The sequence below is a fragment of the Artemia sp. Qi Xiang Cuo genome, chromosome 18 (genome assembly GCF_049724085.1).
Source record: "Artemia sp. Qi Xiang Cuo chromosome 18, ASM4972408v1, whole genome shotgun sequence".
Taxonomy (NCBI): domain Eukaryota; kingdom Metazoa; phylum Arthropoda; class Branchiopoda; order Anostraca; family Artemiidae; genus Artemia; species Artemia sp. Qi Xiang Cuo.
This window is the reverse complement of record NC_142811.1, coordinates 50,998,479-51,019,084: the sequence shown is the minus strand read 5'-3', so window position 1 is coordinate 51,019,084 and position 20,606 is coordinate 50,998,479. Positions and strand designations below refer to the sequence as shown.

Here is a 20,606-nt window from a genome sequence, read left to right as displayed (position 1 = left end):
CCTTCTTATGGAAGCTTCAGCTCCCTAGGGTGGAGTTTTGAAAAGGAAACCCAAATAATGCATTGCTACCACTTGCATGATACTGTTTCTTCAAAGCTGGATTACCACTTACAATGAACTTTTAAAACCTCGTCATTTGAGTGGTTTGATACCCAGTTCAATTTCAAAACTATTTTGCAGTTGGTAAATATTTAATTCTGACAAAAACTGGTAAAGTTAACAAGGAACTGAAATTAAATCCTTTTCAATGCTGCTAGACACGCAGTAAAAGCTGCATTATAGTCAATAGTGACTTCGTTTGTTACATAATCTTGGCGACTATCGTTCCAAACATCTTGGTCATTAGGTCCTCCAACTAGGGCGCCTGTTAGTACTTGAGGATTTGGGTTTGGACTGTTATAATCGTTCCAATCACAAGGTGCAGGATAATCAGGGCATGATCTAAATAAATTAAATCAGTTAATTTGTTTATACTTTATGTTAGATCTCATACTTCTCAATGTTTCATTAGCTTCTACGACTTTAGTCCAAATTATTTTTATTCTATCAATAACTATGTGTTTCCTTTTTTCAAAAAGCTGTAGCTAATTGCTAATGATATATATATATATATATATATATATATATATATATATATATATATATATATATATATATATATATATATATTCCCTTTATTTAGGTATGCAAAAATATTTTAGGTATGCAAAAATATGCAGTAATTACACAGATTTTAAGAATAGATGTAAAAAGCTGAGCGAAAAACTGATCTTAAGAGGTTTTTCTGCGAAAAAAATTAGTTGGCAATTCAAAAAATTTAGTTTCATGTATCATGAACTTTTAAGTAAATATACAAAAAAATATAAAGAAATACTGAATGATATTTTAATATGATTTCTCTTGCGCTTTTGTTTTTTTGGAAGTTTGAGTTTGTAGGGGTTTTCAAACAAACTTGAGGATTTTTAAATTGGTAATTGGTTCCAGATACCAATAAAATATACATCTGGACATGTCTTCATTTGTTCCAGAATGGTCTCTTTCAGTGACCTTTGGGATTTTACTATGGAAACGTTGAAACACTTTTTGTATGTAATTTTTAATAGCTTGACTAGTATGTATGTATTTCACAAGTTTTACCTGACATAGGGTTACCATATAGATCTTATGGTAGAGGCTCCACCGTGCCGGGTAAAGAATGTAAAGCCTTGAAATCTGTTAAGGGAGGTGGTATTTTTTCTGATGAGCCCTAAATGGAAGGTTTTACTTGAAAATATTTTGCTAGATTTAAGGTGCTTTTGCTGGTAAATTTACAACGACTTATATTTATTGATGACAACTGTGCATGGATTCGGACTTTTCTATTTGGTTGACGGTTCGGGTATACTGTTTGTTCCTTGGTAGTTGTATAGATGGGTAAGTTAAAAGCCTCGTTAAAGTGCACATTTGTCCCAATTGGGGTATTTGGACTACAGTTTTTTTTGGTTGTGTTTTTTTGCCAAGTAATTGACTCTTAAAAATAATATATATATATATATATATATATATATATATATATATATATATATATATATATATATATATATATATATATATATATATATATATATATATATATATATATATATATATATATATATATATATATATATATATATATATATATATATATATATATATATATATATATATATATATATATATATATATATATATATATATATATATATATATATATATATATATATATATATATATATATATATATATATATATATATATATATATATATATATGTATATAGTCTTGCTAAGTTCAAGTCACGCCAAGTCACACTTGGCGCATGTTCTCAGAGCTGAAATATCAATGAATCATTTGTCAGTAAAAAACGGTCAAGAGCTGAATATATATATATATATATATATATATATATATATATATATATATATATATATATATATATATATATATATATATATATATATATATATATATATATATATATATATATATCCACGGATAAGCGTTAAAAAGAGCGACTTTAATTAAGTTCAGCTCTTGACCGTTTTTTACTGACAAATGATTCATTGATATTTCAGCTCTGAGAACATGCGCCAAGTGTGACTTGGCGTGACTTGAACTTAGCATGACTTCAATATTCTGCTTAATATATTTCCTTTGGGCAAAATTAAATTATGTAATAAATGCGTATCAAAGCAGGCAAGTTTAAAAGAATAGCAAAGTGCACTGTGCAGATATACTGCTTACCAGATTAAGCTAGATTAAAATAAAATATTAAGATTAAACTACCAGATTAAAATATTAAGCTAGAGCTTAATATTTTAAGGAAATACTGAAATGCCTAATTTGTTTATTTCCTCCCTTGGCATAAAAATTGTCTTCTTCACAAAAACACTTTCGGTGATCATCTGAATTACTTTGAAGGCAGTACATTTCTTAGGAAAACTTCGATTAAACCCATTATAAGAAAGGTAATAAGACTGGTTGTAATAATTACATAAATATTTACTTAATCTTTGTAGGGAGCAAATTACTTAATATGGTGATACTTTTTAGACTTAGGGATGCCGTAGATAAAGTTTTAAGAGAAGAGCAATGTTGTTTAGGAATGAATGAGGCTGCGTCGACCAAATTTTAATATTGGAGTCAGTGGCAGTTTTATGCTTCGTAGTCTGGTAGGCAGTGTATTCCACACGGTCAGGATACCAAATTTGTTTTAGAATGATCTTACAAATCTCAGTTTTGATATAGGAGTGATTTTTTAATGATATAAAAAATACAGCAATTACGACCATTTTTAGTCAATTAGGTAAGTTAATAGGAGTGTAAAAATATAAGATGAAATAAATTTAATGACAGATGACAGAACAAAGGAGGGGCGGCTGAATACCCTGCACAGGCCCAGAGACGACATTGATTAGAGTAAGAATTGAAAAGCGTCTGAATTATCAGATCCCTTTTGTCCTTAGTTTATAGATTAAGCACAGATAGACAGAAAACAGCTGACGAACAGATTTATAGAACATGCTGATAGTTTCAGCTGAAAGAAAAACTTAAATGTATATCCTTGTATGGTATACTGGATAAGTGCATTAAGGTGATTAGTGATGTGTGCCAGAGAAATATTGCTGCAATTAGTGCAGGAAAGCAGGTTAGCAGCTGGTTTGGTATTGAATGAGGAGTTAAAGAGGGTGTTATTCTCGTTTATATGGATTAATTTGACTGACTCTGTCCAAAGGAACACGGCAAAGACTAAGAGCAAACATGGGATCAAATGGGCAAATATAACTCTCTTTGACCTAGACTATGCAGATGATTTGATTTTCTAAATACAGTATTAGCAAAATATGTTCAGGTTCAAAAATAGGTTTAAAAATTAATGTTAAAAAGACTTAGACAAGTCCCTTAGAATAGGAATAAATGTGGCTGGAGTGGTGATGTTAGACAACAAAGAGATCGATCAGGTGGGTTCACCTGGATAGTTATACAAGTAAAAGTTTTGGATGCATTAAAGATGTAAAAAGTAAAATAGCCAAGACGTAGGGTTTTTTTTATCAATAAAAAAGTTTAAAAGACTAGGAAGATAGGTCTTTAAACTATAGATTAGAATATTATAAGCCAAGGTAATAACTGTGGTCAAGTATGTTTCTGTAACGTGGGTAATTTTAAAGCTTGAGAAAGGTTTGTTCGATCTCTTTTTCTAGGGCTATAATGAAAGAAAGGTTAAGGTGGCAAGGCCGAGTCTTACAAATAATTGACACTGATTGTACTTTTTGTCATCAGTCTGGGGCCACACTTGAAGTAGTTCGCCTCCAAATGGAGTGGGAAGAGTTCAAATAGAAAAATTTTGAGGAGCTATATGGGAAACCATAACAATCGAATCTCCGAATTGTGGTGGAGAAGGAGCATACGCAGCTGTGCTGACCTAAGATGGATTTATGCTGCAGTGAGTAGTTAGTGATGATAGTAGTAGATGAAGATAAGACTAGAAATAGATTTGGCTCATAATTTGAAAGAACCTGCTCCTAGTAATATACCTTTTGGTAAAGCGTACGCTACAAAATTGTTGCTACAATCAAATTTTTTGTCCGAAGTTTGTAAAACTCTAGATTCACTTTCAATTAAACAAAAATACACTAACTCTTTTAAGAGCAGTATAAGACTCGTAAAGAGGAGCTGATATAGCTCCCAAAGTCAAGTGGGAGGAACGGGAAACAAATCACGGATTTTTGACATAACAAATCTAATAATTAAGCTCTTGGTTATCCACATAGCTATATATGCTATTAAACATTTCATCAAAATGTTAAGACTAGAAATAGCTTTGGCTCCTAGAACCTGCTCCTAGAACTTGAAAGAACTTGCTCCTAGTAATATACTTTTTTGTAGAACAAACAAAAGAGAAGTAAAATATTTATAAGGCTACTTCATTAATTTTATAGAATGTATGCTTGCTGCAAAACCCCAAATTCCCCTAAATAGCAGAAGATAGCTTTAGATATTAAATATAAGAAATCATGTAGCATTATCTCAGGCTGGAGGCTTTTTGTTTAAACTAAAATTCTTCAAATTTTCAATTACATTATAAAATAATTAAACATTAAAATGAAAAGATTATAATTTATAGTATATTTTCTGGTGCTAATTTCGGCTCGGAACCAAGTGAAGCCTCAGAGGAACAATTGATATAAATAACTTTATCACTTTATAACTTTTAATCACTTAATAATTTGAGCGCAAATTTTTAAACTTCTCAAAAACCTACGTACTATTTTTCTTGATATTATTATTGTATTATAATGGGTTTAACCTAAAAATATGGCTTTGCATCATTCTTCTCCATCCATCTAGATCTTTCTACTTTATGAATTCTACGTCAAGTTTAATCACCAATTATAGATACCTTCTGGTATCTATAGATGTTATAGATTATAGATGTATTCTGGTTCCCCTAAAAAGCTTTTAGAATCCCTTCAAAAGTCAAAACTGGAATAATAAGGGTGTGTTGTACTGTTAATGTATAGCTTCCGTCTTTTAGCGAATATTTTAATGTAGCATCGATGGATTTTTTTTGTGACTAAGTGAACTAGTTTGTGACAACATGAGCTTTGTCTCTCGCTCAGACTACCTGTCTTGGCTTTTTCTACATTTAACCATGGCTTGATGGCAACTTGATTTTTATTCAAAATCAACTACCGAGCTTTTTGACAGTATTCTACCATTCATCCATTCTTCTACCATTCATAGAAGCGAAGGTGCACCATTCGATATAATTATCTTTAGCCTTCAAGTGTCAAGGAACTGAGGAACGATTTCACTTGATACTGCACTTCTGTTTGGAATGATCTTTCTATGGAAGTTTGCCCTGAAAATGTCTTTGTTGATTCCTTCAAAAAAAAGGCAAAACAGAGATATATAGCCTCGAATTCAAACGAGATCATCAGCATTGCAGATGCTAGGAAATATCTAACGCCATGAAATTGGGCATTGTAATTGTATTATTAAAATGATGAAAACTTACGAGGGCCTGTGATGTGGACGCTGTGGAGGATTTGTGCCGTAACCGCAGACGAAGCTGTGACCAACATCACCAAGCATGTAATGGACTTGCTTTTTTGCAAAGTTTTGGCATTCTGTTGTAGAAATTCCTAGATCAGCAGCTTGTAAGCAAATCCAGGAAGCCCCAGCAGCATGACGCAGTACTCCCCATGTATCAAGGAAAATCAATCCTTTTGGAGTATAGCGGGCTTGGTAAAGAAGATAATTGACGTAGTTTTGAACATCAGCTCTGTACTGACCATCCCCCGTCAGTTTAGCCATTAACAACTGATAAAAAAAAAAATGTTTATTAATTATTTTAGATGTTTAAATTAAGCATGACTTCATGTTGCTAGACAACTTGCATAAGAAAACCTACGCTATATTTTTGGATCAACTATTTAGTTACTAACAATTAATCAAATTAAAAATAAAATACAAGTAAATTTAAAATTTTGCTAACGGCATAAAAGCAGCATTTTCGTACCAAACATGTTGATGCTGGGAGGGGGTCAGCCCAATTGGGAGACGGAGGAGTTTAATTATAGAAGTACGAGTTATTACGTAGTTATTCACAGCCACTGCATAACCAACTAATTTGTATTACTATGTAATTTTCTACAGTTTCAGATGAGGAGTCCAGACAACTATCCCAAGGACAACTATCCTTGGGAAAAATAGTTAAATGAATAAAAATTGCATATAATATCATTTTTACCTATGTCTCGCTTAAATCATCTATCTGCAATAGCTGTTTAAAGCCTAGGCTATATAAAATATGTTAGGATAATAGACATTGTCTTCTTGTTGGCCGCCCCAAACCAAAACACTTTACTTGTAAACGATTGATTTTAGGCTCAATGTACTGTAAATTATAATTACTCGGGCTCTACTGGTTGGCTAATATTGGAAAAATTACCATATATCATATTTGACCTTGGATGAAACTGAACATTTGTTATCATCTTCTACGCAAACTCGTACCTTCAAATTACATTTGCCAAAACTGCGTTTTTGTCTGAAATGTATTTAAATTTTTGAAGGCTAATCTGCATTAGGGTGCGTGTGAAAAGCAGAAAACGCAAAGTAAACAAAATAAATAGCAACAAAAATATTGGAATAATTTAGTAATGAGTATTCGTGAATTAAAATTGATGCTTCTTTACATTTCTTTGCAATGCCGGATGCTTGCACGTCATTCGATAAAAAAAACATAGACTTGAGACTATGTTCATTTCTAACAATTCTGTCTGCACTCACTGAAATTTCAACAGAATCTAAGACTAAATCCTATACCACAAGGGCTTTAACTTTTATGGGTGGTTACAATCTATCTGGACTAGAACCGGTCTGATTACAGCCTTATATAGTTCAATTTCTTCCGTACCTTCTCTTTACAGTGAGTTTTCCAGCATAATTGGTTGTCGCATATGAACTCGTGATATTTCACCTGTCTTTTCAGGGAAATTGGGTGGTTACATACATTAAGGGTGAAGGGAATTTCTTATTTCGTCAATTATTTTTAACTGCTACTTTGTCAATTTCTGGGGATAAGGGTGGTTAATACAAAGATTATTATTATTAACCTTTTACTGTAAATTTGACGCTCCACAGTAGCGTCAGCCAATATTTGTCATATTTCGATCGTATCTATGACGGAATAAAACAGAAGTTATCAGCTTTTTGGTGCCTCGAAATCCCCTGAAGAATTACTTAACAGTGTCCCGTATTTCTTGACTTGACTTTCAAACGAATTTTTACTATTCTATGTAGAGAAGTCATAATGACTCCAAAATAAGATTCCAAAGACCGACCACTGGTACTCAGAGGTTAAGTCTCAATCCACTACATTTAGCTCCGGTGCAGAAAAGTTGTAAATATATTCCTGGTTATCATCCATTGGTGCCATACTAAGCTGGTTCCGGCTACAAAACTGGTAAACAGTGGAGCCAATTCACGAAAATGTTCGTAGGAGGGGACAATTTTTATTTCTTTTAAACTAAGGATGACCATTTTTTTCGATATTTCCCGGATAAATTCTAAACTAAGGGATTATTCAACGAAAATAAAAAAAAAAGATATTTTTCAAAATATATAAATATAGAAGGGGACAAAAGCACCAAGTGCTTTTGCCCAGAAATCCAACGGGATTGACTACAGCCACAAAGTTACTGGTAACGGTGGAAGCAACAGTTTTTACTTAGATTAAGTACTATTTCACGTTGAATAAGTAGGCTTATCACACAAGTTAAGGTTAAGGTTCGTAAGAATGTAAACTTGATTCTGACAGATGAAACATTTTTAACAAACAAAATTCTCTATTATTTTACAAACTGCGTGTCAAGTGGCTTACGTTACAACATGGCAAATTGTTTTGGCATTTTATAACATAATTATTTTTAGTGAATTGTATTCACTGAGATTGAAAAACGTCAAAATTCATATTGGATAAATTAAGAAAAAAAAATTGTAGCTGTAGAAAAAGTTCCGAGTAAGAAAAAAACATCTTTTCACAAATTGCCTTAAAGTGTTTACAAATTATTTAAAGCTTTCTATGCTTGTTTGAATTTTGTACTATACAACGTAAAGGCTTTTTAAAAAAAAAATACTACAATACTTTATGAAAACTCTAGTTTCTTATTAGATAGTAGGCAATTTTTCGAAATTGAAAAAAATCCTAATTTTTGCCGCCTCAATTAAAAATTTTGCAACGCAACCAGCGAAGTTTCATGACACACAACATTGCAACTGATATACATGAAAGGGAACACAAACCGCAAAAACTTCCGTTATGTGCGAACACTAATCCATGCGAACCCAACATTACCTGAACACCTGCTTTCTTATCATCCCAAGAAAATTGAGAAGGAGTTCCTGACATGGAAAATTCATTGTAAAAGCCTTTGGCAGCATCCAAATAAGAAGCCTCTTCGGTAGCACGATAGAGCCAAATAGCAGCCCAGGTTAATTCGTCACCATAACCACTCCAGGAACTACAAAAAAGAGCTTCGCATACATCACATTCATTATATTGGTTCTTTTTTTATTTGGAACAGATCTGCTTGTTCACTAAGAATAGAAAAAAAACTCTGACAGAAAAAACCCCACAAAATTCGAATTATTGTGCATTTAAATTCACCAGCCTATTTTCACAAGTCTATCTTGAGAACTTGGTGGGAATACGAATAAGTGAATGTGGTGACTCAAAACGTAACTTAAACGTCAACGTAACGTAAACGTAAACGTAACTTAAATATAACGTAATGACAAATAAGATAATAGCAAATTATGAAATATTGTGAAAAATCTGAAGACAAAATATTCTTCATTCCTTGCTATTGTCAAATATAAGATATCCTATTTCAGCACAATAATTATTCTAATTATCAAATTACTTATTCAAATCATTAAGAGTATTTTTGGGCCTGCCTCTAGGACTGTCAGTCCCCGTTGGAAATAAACAGTTATTGAAACCAAAGAAAAATAGAGACATCCCTTTAAAAATATTGCAACTCAAAATTTTTTGGTTCATTTCATTAGCTTGTTATTTTACACAGAAGAGTATTTTCCCACGAATTTTTAGAAATATAATCTCCCGTTTTTATGTGTATGAATATTGAGAGATTTCCCTCCGTAAAAGATTAATGCCACTCTATGTGCCCTCACATTCCTATAATAACATTTAACTTGAACCTCACAGATAACGCTATATGCTTGATTTGCTTAGCTACTAAAATTAAGTATATTTCAGTGAGGTCATTTTTTTTTTTTTTAATTCATCGGGAAATTCTCCGACATCAAAATAGCGTACCTTAAGGCATGGACGCACGTAAGTTTTTTCGGCACCGATTTCCACATCGGCACCTAATTGCAAAGAAAACGGCAGCGATTCGAGCTTGAAAATTTTTCTAATTTTCGGTGCCAATTTACAAAAAACGGCACTGAATTTCTTCGTGATCAACAAATAAAGCCGAAAATGACATCACAGGAAAACTGACGTCCTTTTTGAGGGGCTTCTAGCTCTTTTTGAAAATTCCCACAAATGTGTTTTCCAAATAACATTTCACTATTAAGACTAAGGAAAATAATAATTATCCTGAGCTGTTTCAATCCTCAATTGAATCCTTCTCTTCAGCAGAAAAAATCAAAAAAACTAAAATGAGATCAATCATGCAACTATTGAAAGACTGCATTTGACTGTTGGTGTCCATGATGTTTAGTTTTGAGAATCTCCCACAAAGGGCACTGTTTTTGTACCGATATCGTTTGCCCGATGAGGCACTGAAATCGGTGCAACAAATAGTTATGTTTAACGTCTCTAGCTCAAACTACTTTGGTGATGCTGGTGTAGAATGACAAGGTGTCCTTAAGTTACAAACATTGAACTTTTGCAAGATTTACTACTAACGTAGTCTTGCCATTTTTTAATATTGAATCCTAAAAGTCATTGATTTTGAGCAAAGAGAAATTTTTACTGCAACTTCTAAAAAATTAACAAGTCTATTAAAAAACAGTTTTTTAAAGCGACGTTCAGATGGTGGACTCTGTCCTACATTGAATCTAAAAGTCGGTCGGTAGTCTTCGAGTAGGCCCCGTCTTAAAACTGAGTTCAACTTTGTCAAACTTTCAGTTTCTGAATTAACTTGTGATAGACTACATAGTGTTTAAAAAAAGAAACTACTAAAAGAAATTGTCAAAATCTTCCGTTTAATCTGTTGCTTTAACAAATCCCTATCAGACATTGATCATGCCAAATGCTTTACAAAGAGAAAACAGGAAAACACGAGGACAAAATGTCTTTAAATGGCTACCTGGAGAAATCTGGGAAAGGTAAACAGGAAGGGTGTGTGAAAGCATAGGATGGTTGGCCCCCAACCCCCCATTGCACTTCCTGGCTGAAGGGCCAAGAAACGGAGATCAGCAGCGCCAGTAGGGACTGTAAAGTCCAATGCCGTATTCTTTACCTTTTTTTTTACTTACTTGTAAAACTGTCCAGCATTGGAGATTGAATCGCTGTACTTTCCGCGATAGTTGCGAGCAAACTCGAACAAGCGGCGAGCATGATCCAAACAAGTGTCTGCATAACCAGAGTCAGAGCTTCGGAAAGCTATTGATGCTGCTGCAAGAGCTGCCGCTGTCTCTCCGGCAAGGTCAGAACCTATTCGTACAGAATGAATCAATCAATCTGTTATAATAAAATTGTTATAAAACAATTAATAGAGGAAGATTTGACATCCAAGGAGGTAGCATGTAAGGAGTAAAGCAAAGGAGAACTAGAAGACTCGGAGGGGGGGGGGAGAGAGAGAGAGAGAAAGAGACATATGCTGGTTGAGATTTTGGAAGTAAAGGAGATAGGAAAACGGTAGGACAAGAGAAATATTGAGGAACTAGAAGGAAAAGCTAACGAGCCAAATAAAAAAAATCAATTAAAATGGTAAAATCAAGAAGAATAAAAGAGAATCTTTTATCCAATGAGTGGTGGGATATTGTCAAGTTTCATTCGTTGCCTCTCAAGTAATTAGGCCTTTATCATAATAGCTATCAAATCTTTCATTAATTTCTTTTAGCCCATAAACCTCACATGTCCCTCCCAGCTGACAGCTGTATTTACTGTGAGTAAATATTTCCATTGTATGTCCATTGTCTTATAAATTCTGTATAAGTCAAACGTTAGATAGACCCAATTTTTGAGGCACCTGGTTGACAAACAATCAGGCTGGGGAAGGGACAGCTAAGCCAATCCCACTGAGACACGAAAGCTTTTGAGCTGTTTTAAAAGTGTAGATTTTCTCTAAATATAAGCCTCATAGATACAATAAAAAAGTAAAATATAATTAAAAAAGTTTAAAAAATGTAAATGAAAGTAAGATTATGTAGTAGACCTTTGAGAAACTGTATAATTTGCTGATAGATTAGAGGAATTATTTAAATTAAACGTTTTCCAGGCAATAGAAAGGGAAAGCACTATTAACTGAAATCCAGTATATGGATTGATGAGAGGAATTTGAAGATTGCCTTCAGTGAAATATTATCTAGAGCAAAAATAAAAATTTTGGAATCCAATCATGATTGCTGCTGGAGAACTATTTAACTGAACCAGATAGTCGGTTTAAAAATCGATGTCATGAATTTGCAATCATTATTTTGACAAAAGACACCTCTTAGATTTCCTAATTTAATTTTTCTGCCATCTAAGTAATACCCAAGTTTGATTTACTACTTTACTAACTGCGGGTAATACGGGTAATTTCCTTCAGTGCAGGGGTACTAGAAGGTCCTCGTTTCCAGTTTGTGTATCGAATGATATGGGTTGAAAATCAATGCATCTTCAAGAGAAATGATTACACTTTTTTCTGTTAATGGTACTATCTGTCTTCTCTTTTTGTAAAAGCTGGATGGACAAAGTGTAGCTAAGACTTGGCTCGTTTTTACCCCAAATCAGGACTCAGTCATTTGCACGGAGTCAGGATTTTGATTGTATGTGAGCTAGGTCAGGACTTGGTTTGTTTTGTCCAGTCATGATTTAGTCTTCTTTTGGATATGTACTACACACCAATGGAGTTGTCTGGCACTCAAAATGTTCAAAATGTGTATCTCATAGACAAATTTTTGCAAGAAAAACTGACATTATAAACGCTGATCAGATCATCAAGGATTAGCAATAAGCGTTAAGAAAGATCCAGTCTCGGCTGCTCCAGAGAAATACAAAAAAAAAATCTAGTAGAATAAGATTTGGGCTATTTTCTAATCAAATCCTATGAAAATTCCCTTACGGGTGCTGAAGAATTTTCGCTACAAATTTTAAACATGATATGGTATACTTAAAAAAAAAAACAATAAAAAAACACGACTATTATATGGAGCAATCTGATTGCTACAATGAAAGCTAAAAAATCTCAACTTTAATCACTTGCGAAAATTTGTATATAATTTTGCAGCGGTGCTGAAATTTTGCGAGCTCAGAACGAGCATGGCAGTGCAATTTGAGAATGTCACATTCGTTAAGAGCGTGATTTAGTTAATGGCAGGGAAAACTGCACATAAAAGGATGACTCATCTGATGAGATACTTCTTTTCATAGGCAGTGCAATAGCGCTGCTTAAGTAAAGAACGATGTTGGCACAATGTACTGTTTAAAGTTATTTTTTTCTAGATCAGGGCACTTCGTATCGAAGGAGTTGTCGTAGAAACTTCGAAAAGGGCTCATTCGATTGGAATGGCTAGTGCCCTTTTTAATGGTCGTAAGTAATGGAAGGCAATTAACACCATTTCCACACCCACCATTTCCCCAAACACATCCAATAAAAATTTTGAAATAGCCATTTTGTTCAACGTAGTTGATTTCCAGATAGAAATTATGTTTTTGAGGAGGATACTCCCCCCAGAGCCCCCAGGACAAGGGTTGTAAGTTATGCCCTGGGGGCATATAAGGTTTTTATAGAAATTTTTGTCGTAGAAACTTCAAAGGGCTCATTCGATTGGAAATTCAAAGGGCTAGTGCTCTTTTTAAAAGTCAAAAGTGATTGGAGGGCAACTAACCCCCCTCTCACGCCCACCTTTTCCTAAAACACATCCAGTCAAAATTTTGAGATAGCCATTTTCTTCAACGTAGTTCAAAGTTCTGGAAATTAGATCTTTGAGGATGACAACCCAATCCCCTCCCCAAACAGCCCTCAGGGAAAGGGATGTAAGTTATGCCCTGGGGGCACATAAGGTTTTTATTGGAAGTTTTTTCATAGAAACTTCAAAAGGAGTTCATTCGATTGGAAATTCAAAGGGCTAGTGCTCTTTTTAATAGTCGAAAGTGATTGCAGGGCAACTAAACCCCTTTCACGCCCACCTTTTCCAAAAACACATCCAATCAAAATTTTGAGTTAGCCATTTTCTTCAACGTAGTTCGAAGTTCTGGAGATTAGATTTTTGAAGATGACAGCTCAACCCCCCAACACCCATATCCCTCAGGGCAAGGGTTTTAAGTTATGCCCTGGGGGCTTATAAGGTTTCCATAGAAAGCATTGCCGTAGAAACCTCAAAAAGGGCTCATTCGATTGGAAATTGAAAGGGCTAGTGCCCTTTTTAAGAGTTGAAAGTGATTGGAGGGCAACTAACCCCCCTCTCACACCCACCATTTATCCAAACACATCCAATCAAAACTTTGAGATAGCAATTTTGTTCAACGTAGTTGAAATTTCTGGAAATTAGGTCTTCGAGGAAGGGAAAGGATTATAAGTTATGCCTTGGGCGCAAATAAGGTTTTATTGAAAGCTTTGTCGTAGATACTTGAAAAAGGACTCATTCGATTGGAAATTCAAAGGGCTAGTGCCCTTTTTAATTGTCGAAAGTGGTTGGAGGGCAACTAAACCCCCTCTCACGTCCAACTTTTCCCCAAACACATTTTTCGATAGCCATTAGGTTCGACGTAGTTGAAAGTTTTGGAAATTACGTCTTTAAGGATGACAACCCTGCCCCCCCCCCACAACACTCAGGGCAAGGGTTGTAAGTTATGCCCGGGGGCATATAAGGTTTTTATAGAAAGCGTTGTCGTAGAAACTTCAAAAAGGGCTGGTTCGATTGGAAATTGAAATAGCTAGTGCCCTTTTTAATAGTCGAAAGTGATTGGAGGGCAACTAACCCCCCTCTTACGCCCACCATTTCCCCAAACACATCCAATCAAAATTTTGAGATATTCATTTTGTTCAACGTAGTTCAAAGTTCTGGAAATTAGGTCTTTGAGGATGACAACCCTCTCCTCCACAACCATTAGGGCAAGGGTTGTAAGATTTTTATATATAGCTTTGTCGTGGAAACTTCAAAAGGGGCTCATTAAATTGGAAATTGGGAGAGTTAGTGCCCTTTTTAATAGTCGATAGTGATTGGAGGGCAACTAACCCCCCTCTCCCCTCCTCCATTTCCCCAATATTTCCAGATAGCCATTTTGTTCAACGAAGTTGAAAGTTCTGGAAATTAGGTCATTGAGGAGGACACTCCCCCCACAGTCTCCAGGGCAAGGGTTGTAATTTATGCCTTGGGGGCATAGACGGCTTTATTGAAAGCTTTGTCGTAGAAACTTCAAAACTCATTTGATTGGAAATTGAAAGGGCTAGTACCCTTTTCAATAGTCGAAAATGATTGAAGGGAAACTAACCCCCCTCACACCCATCATTCCCCCAAACACATTCATTCAAAAATTAGAGATGACCATTTTGTTTAACGTAGTTTCAAGTTCTAGAAATTAGGTCTTTGAGGATGGCAAACTATGCCCTGGGGGGCATATAAAGTTTTTATAGAACGCATTGTCGTAGAAATTTCAAAGAGGGCTCATTCAATTCGGAATTGAGATGGCTAGTGCCATTTTTAATAGTCAAAAGCAATCGGAGGGCGAATCCCCCCCCCACGCCCATCATTTCCCCAAACACTTCCGATCAAAATTTGTACATAGCCATCTTGTTGAAAGTAGTTAAAGGGTCCAAAAATTATGTTTTTGAGTATGACAACCCCCCCCCCCCCAACCACAGCCCTCAGGGCTAAGACTTTAAGTTATGCCTTGGGGCATGTAGTATCTTCATAGAAAGCGCTGTCGTAAAAACTTCAAAAAGGGGTCATTGCATTGGAAATTGAGAGGGCTATTGTCCTTTTTAATAGTCGAAAGTAATCGGAGGGACAATTACCCCCGCCCCATGCCCATCATTTCCACAAACATTTAAGATCAACATTTTGATATGGCCATTTTGTTCAACATAGTTGAAAAATCTGGAAATTATGTCTTTGAGGACGACAACCTTCCCCCCATAGATCTCAGGACAAGGGTCGTAAGTTATGCCTATGGGCATATAAGGTTTTTATAGAAATTTTTGTCGTAGAAACTTGAAAAAGGACTCATTCGATTGGAAATTGAGAGGACTAGTGCCTTTTTTAAAGTTGAAAGCGATCAGAGGGCTAATGCCCTCCCCGCACCCATCATTTCCCCAAAACCTTAGAATCAAAATTTTGAGATAGCCATTTTGTTCAGCATATCGGAAAGGTCTGGAAATTATATCTTTGAGGATAAAAATCCTCCCAGCCCTCAGGGCAAGGGTTGTAAGTTATGCCCTGGGGACATAAGGTTTTTACAGAAAGCGAGGTTATATAAACTTTGGAGGGGGCTCACTGGATTGGTAATCAGACGCTCTAGTGCTCTTTTTAAGAGTCAGTGATCGGAGGGCAGATACCCCCTCCCCCCACACACGTCGTATTTTCTGAAATGCATCTAATAAAAATTTTGGGATAGACATTCTATTCAAAATTCTCTAAATATCATATAACAAGGCGTTTGGGGTTGAAACATATCCCAGAGATTAGGGGCAAGGATTTTATGATGGTTGTTTATCTTTAGAAGAGGCTCAGTTTTTTCCCTGAAAAAGACTATGTCAAAATAAAACAAACAGAAATTAATTAAAAAAAAAACTTGTTCCACATAATAAGTTTTCAAAAAAGAGTAAAGAGCTCCATTAAACCAAAAATGAACAAAAATAGAATCAAATAATCTACCAAGCATACAACTACCATAAATCAGTATCAATAATAAATGAGACCCAAAACAAAGAGAAATTAAAATAAATAACAAAGTCAAACTCAAAACGAGCAGAAATTAATATGAATAGGGTTCTAAACCCCATGCTTTCTAAAAGCCATTACTAAAAAACATTCTTTTAAATGTTTTCACTTTTATAACTTTAAGAAATCAAAAATTAATTAAGATTTTAAGGAATGAATATCAGCATAGCTATATTAAACTGACAATGCCCATTTTTTTTTCAGTAAATTCATTTGAGTTTTTTTCAGTAAAGTACAAATTATATTATGGCTTTTAGAAAGCCTGGGGTTTAGATTCGTTTAGAAAGCCAGTTTTTGAAATTTTTATTCATAATATCGCTGGATTATTAGCAAAAATAAGATTATTCAATTCACTTATAACAAATATAAGGATAGCGGAATATTAATTGGAAATTTGACCCTTACTAAAAAGAGACTTGGACTCTCCACAAATTTTTGTCGATTAATTTACGAAAATGGAAAAAAAGTAAATAAGATTTGGGCATATTTCTTTACAAAATATTACTAAAATTCGCACAAGAGTCTTGCAAAATTTTCACTTCAAGTTCCAAACCCGGTGTGGCTGCTTATAAAAACACGAGTTTTATGTTGAGCAAGCTGACTGCTACAATGAAAGCGAAAAATCTCAACTTTAACCAGTTGTAAAATTCGTAGAGGATTTTGCAAAGTTGTTTGCATTTTCCAAGCTCAGTACGAACATTGTTTACCAAGATTAGAATATTAGAAGTTATAGTGATGATAGTGGTCAAATATGGCTCTGAAACATGGGCGCTCCGAAAAGCGGATGAAGATTTGCTAGATGTTTTCTAGAGAAATTGCTTAAGGATCGTTCTGGGTACCCGGCTGACTGACCGTATTTCAAACAATAGGCTGTACGAAAAATGTGGTTCAATACCGCTCTCTAGGGCTATAATAAGGTTGAGGTGGCTAGGGCACGTTGTGCGGATGAAGGATGACAGATTTCGGAAGATTGTTCTTTTCGGCCAACCGTCTAGGGTTAAACGGAAAGCAGGTCGTCCTCGTTTGGGGTGGGAGGACATTATAAAGAAAGATTTAAAGGAAATGGGAACTTCGTGGGAGGGTATAAAAAGGGAGGCTTTAAATAGATTGGGATGGAGGAGCGTGCGTAGCTGTGTTGGCCTCAGGCGGCTTGGTGCTGCGGTGAGTTGTTAGTAGTAGTAGTACGAACATTGTACTACAATTCGCGAATGTCGTATTCGGTAAGAGCATGATTTGGTGAATGGTTTTGAAAACAGCACAAAAAAAGGATGACTTACCCGATGAAGATACTCCTTTTTACAGTGATGTACAAACGTACAAATAAGTTCATACGCATTGTTTTAGTGTCATTCCTACACATTATTTAAATCGTAGTAAAATGATAAAACCATTCATTTGATCAAATGCCTAGTGTTTTGATCCAAGCCTGTAAATATAATCTTTTTATTCATAATAGCCTATAAGAAAACAAGCTTAAGCAAATATTTACCAGGGGCACCCGTTGTAAGTTTCCAAGCTGGACGAGCTCCTTGGTTCCAATCTTCACATCTTCCCCAGTAAGAATGGTCTACATTTCCGTCGCCAACCTGTCCCCAAAGTTCATTATCAGATGTGTGGCATTTGATAAAGTAATCAGTGCCCCATTTGACTGTGTTTCGCATATGATCCAATTGCCCGGCGGAACTAAATTCTGCCTCGTTTTCTATTAAGCTCCAAGCCAGGATTGTGTTGGTAAAAGCCATCGGAAAATTAAACTTGACATAATCACCAGCTAAAACATAATAAGATCTCAAATAAAATATTTGGAGTAACAAGAAGAGCAAAAAGAAAGGGGATTTGGGCCTGTTTCCACCCTCCAAAACTTCTAGATTCTCTTGATTTTGCATGAAAATTTTCCTCATTAACTTTAAATTATCACTACTCTATTAGAATAGATCTATAGCTGTACCTAAAAATATGTCATACAGGCTTCTTTCCTGGATAGGATTGAAACTGTTTTCCCTAATTCCTTTTTAGATTTCCAAATTACCTTCGTTTTGATGGGAAATTTTTACTGTAAATGCTCATTAGCCTCGGGAAGAAAGATAATCACAGCCTTTATCGGAGGCTGACATCCATCTAAAGAAAATGATTGGGGAACTTCAAATTGTCAAACGTCACCCCTTTATATAATTACGGCGTATTTACAGTATTAAGGAGAAAATATTGTTTTTTTTTTATTTTTTAATGGTTAGATAAAAAAAAGGAAAAAAAAACATCCTTAGTCTATTCACGGTCTTTAAATATAATATTTTTTTTGTGCAAAATGACTTTCCGTCTTGGGTGAACAAAATGTTAAACAGTAACCTGTGTATGTCAAATAGCTTGAATAAATTTTTAAAGCTTCCTTACTCCAGACCGCGATTAAATAATTTCATTTCAAAACTTTTAGTATAAATTGTCCAGGAGTGTGGAAACAACTTATAAAGTTGAATGTACTTTCATAACGCAAGGTTTTCGGGGTCTAGACCTATATTACCCATGACATTGAAACTTCGCTTTTCACATCTCAAATCTAAAAAACTAATATATTAAGACGACTTTTACACCCCTTATCAAGAAAAATCAGATAAGAGACTTTTTTTTTACCTAGCGGTGTTTTGAAATATTGCTTCAGCTTTAGGCACTGCTCTGTTAACATTCGTCTGAAGGTGATCTTTATTTTTTTAATTTTGAATCAGGTATTTTAATATCTCAAAAATTTAAGAAACCACAACAAGCTAAGATTTACTCGTCTCTTAAATAAAATTAACAGACGAAAAAGAACTGTTTTTAATAGGCTCTAAGCCCCTTCCTTCCCAGTTCTGTTGGGGTGGGGAAGGGGGTCTCAGTCACCGCAAAAAATTTTGGTTCACAAAATTTGGTTGGGAATTCTGCGCTCGACCTAATTCGTTTTATCAGAAGTATTATGCACAGTTTAGACAAAAAAAAAAAAAAAAAAAAACATATTTATACTGATCACTACAGGCTTAGGCACAAAACCATTTTGGGAGGAGTAAATATTATTTCAGGGTAGGGACAAGTTCTAACTATGTAATATGGGATCCCTGAACGCTTTGCTACGCCATAGCTGATCACAGTGAAATAGAAAATTTTGAAACTTATTTAGCAGGACTCCTTCTTTGTTCTTTTTATATAGTATGTATAGGTCTCCTCTTAGGGTTGGTTTACTGAAGGATGTTTTTTGACACTTAAAACTTGTCTCGAAATTACAAGCTGACTTTGTAGTACTCTGCCTGAAGATCTCTGAGAAAAATGCAAACGGATAACTTACCATCATGGTAACCACCACTCAAATCGACACCAGCACTTGCACCATCATCAATAAAGCAGTTCCCTCTATAGGGAATTCGATTATCGGATGGAAGAACACCAGACCTCTGAGCCTCGTAGAAAAGAAGTGAAGCTGACAACGCTTCATCATAGTTGTACTGCGCAAGCGCAGCTGTGATGCAAAGCACCAGAGTAAATAGTTTCATTGTCACCCCGAGAGACAACTGACGCTAAAAGTGATGCGTGTAAAATAAATAAGCCCTCTTATCAGTCATTTGTCCCAAGTCCAGAATGAGGATGGACATAAACCATATCTGTGAAAAATCAAATATTTAAGTAGCTTCTATTTTTAAACAGTTGGCAATTATTTTTCCTCTTATTTTTAATTCTATTTGCAAACGGATTGTCACAAAATTTGCTTTTTACTATTTTGCTCCAAGGAACATCAAAACTTTACTGCAGAAGACAGCACAAACGGCAAGCTAGATTTATCCAACTTAGAATACTATATACCGAATTACCGAGTCCTGATCAGGGGCGTCCCGAGGGGGGGGGGCACGCCACCCCCCCAATGGTTTTGGCATTCGGTAAAATTTTCACCGAAGGCGAAAATTTCGGCATAAATTTTGAAAAATAGGCCGAAATTTAGCGAGATTCTTGATTTATGCTGAAAATTCGGCATAAATCAGGTATCAATTCGGTAAAATTTACAAAGATTGCCCCCCCCCCCCCAATTAAATGAGTCTCGGCACGCCCCAGGTCCTAATTATTAGTGCAGAATGATATTAATAAAAATCATTTTTAATTTAGATACATGAAAGAGAAGACCGAATGAACAGAACAGAACAAACCCTATGAATTTTATGTTCAGTATGAACAGCTGCACTTCATAGATTATTTAAAAAAAAAGGTTAAAATAAATAAATTAGCACTGATATCGTGTATTCATGTTTGTGCAAAAAACGAAATTAAAATTAGAAATTAAGAAAATTATACTTGCCCGGTTAAAAAGACATATTTGGAAATGACCTCTCACTAATAAACGTTTAATATAATATAAAACAAAATTAATTTAAGATAAGGATTATTGACTTAAGTACAGCTCTGTGACGACTTTATCTGTTTGTGTTGTTAAATGACAAAAT

General features: G+C 34.8%; 1 protein-coding gene and 1 long non-coding RNA gene across 2 annotated transcripts in view; one reads left to right on the top strand and one right to left on the bottom strand.

Annotated features, from left to right (window-relative positions):
• The window catches only part of LOC148941611 (uncharacterized), a 77,321-nt gene that overhangs the window by 50,186 nt on the left and 6,529 nt on the right, over positions 1-20,606 (top strand). The window lies entirely within an intron of this gene.
• Positions 173-19,705, bottom strand: LOC148941612 (uncharacterized). The gene is made up of 6 exons (XM_089104707.1): positions 19,463-19,705; positions 17,639-17,920; positions 10,537-10,714; positions 8,384-8,549; positions 5,540-5,844; positions 173-441 (listed from the first exon to the last, which is right to left on the bottom strand). The coding sequence occupies exons 1-6, from the start codon at positions 19,665-19,667 to the stop codon at positions 234-236; spliced, it is 1,344 nt and encodes a 447-aa protein (XP_088960833.1). The 5' UTR covers positions 19,668-19,705; the 3' UTR covers positions 173-233.

What these genes read in the sequence shown, in the direction of transcription:
- LOC148941612 (XM_089104707.1), bottom strand. Translation starts at nt 19,667, where the DNA reads ATGAAACTATTTACTCTGGTGCTTTGCATCACAGCTGCGCTTGCGCAG. An exon ending in GAGTGGTGGTTACCATGATG is followed by an intron (nt 17,921 to 19,462) that starts GTAAGTTATCCG and finishes ATTATGTTTTAG; the next exon opens with CTGGTGATTATGTCAAGTTT. An exon ending in CGTCCACATCACAGGCCCTC is followed by an intron (nt 442 to 5,539) that starts GTAAGTTTTCAT and finishes TAATTTATTTAG; the next exon opens with ATCATGCCCTGATTATCCTG.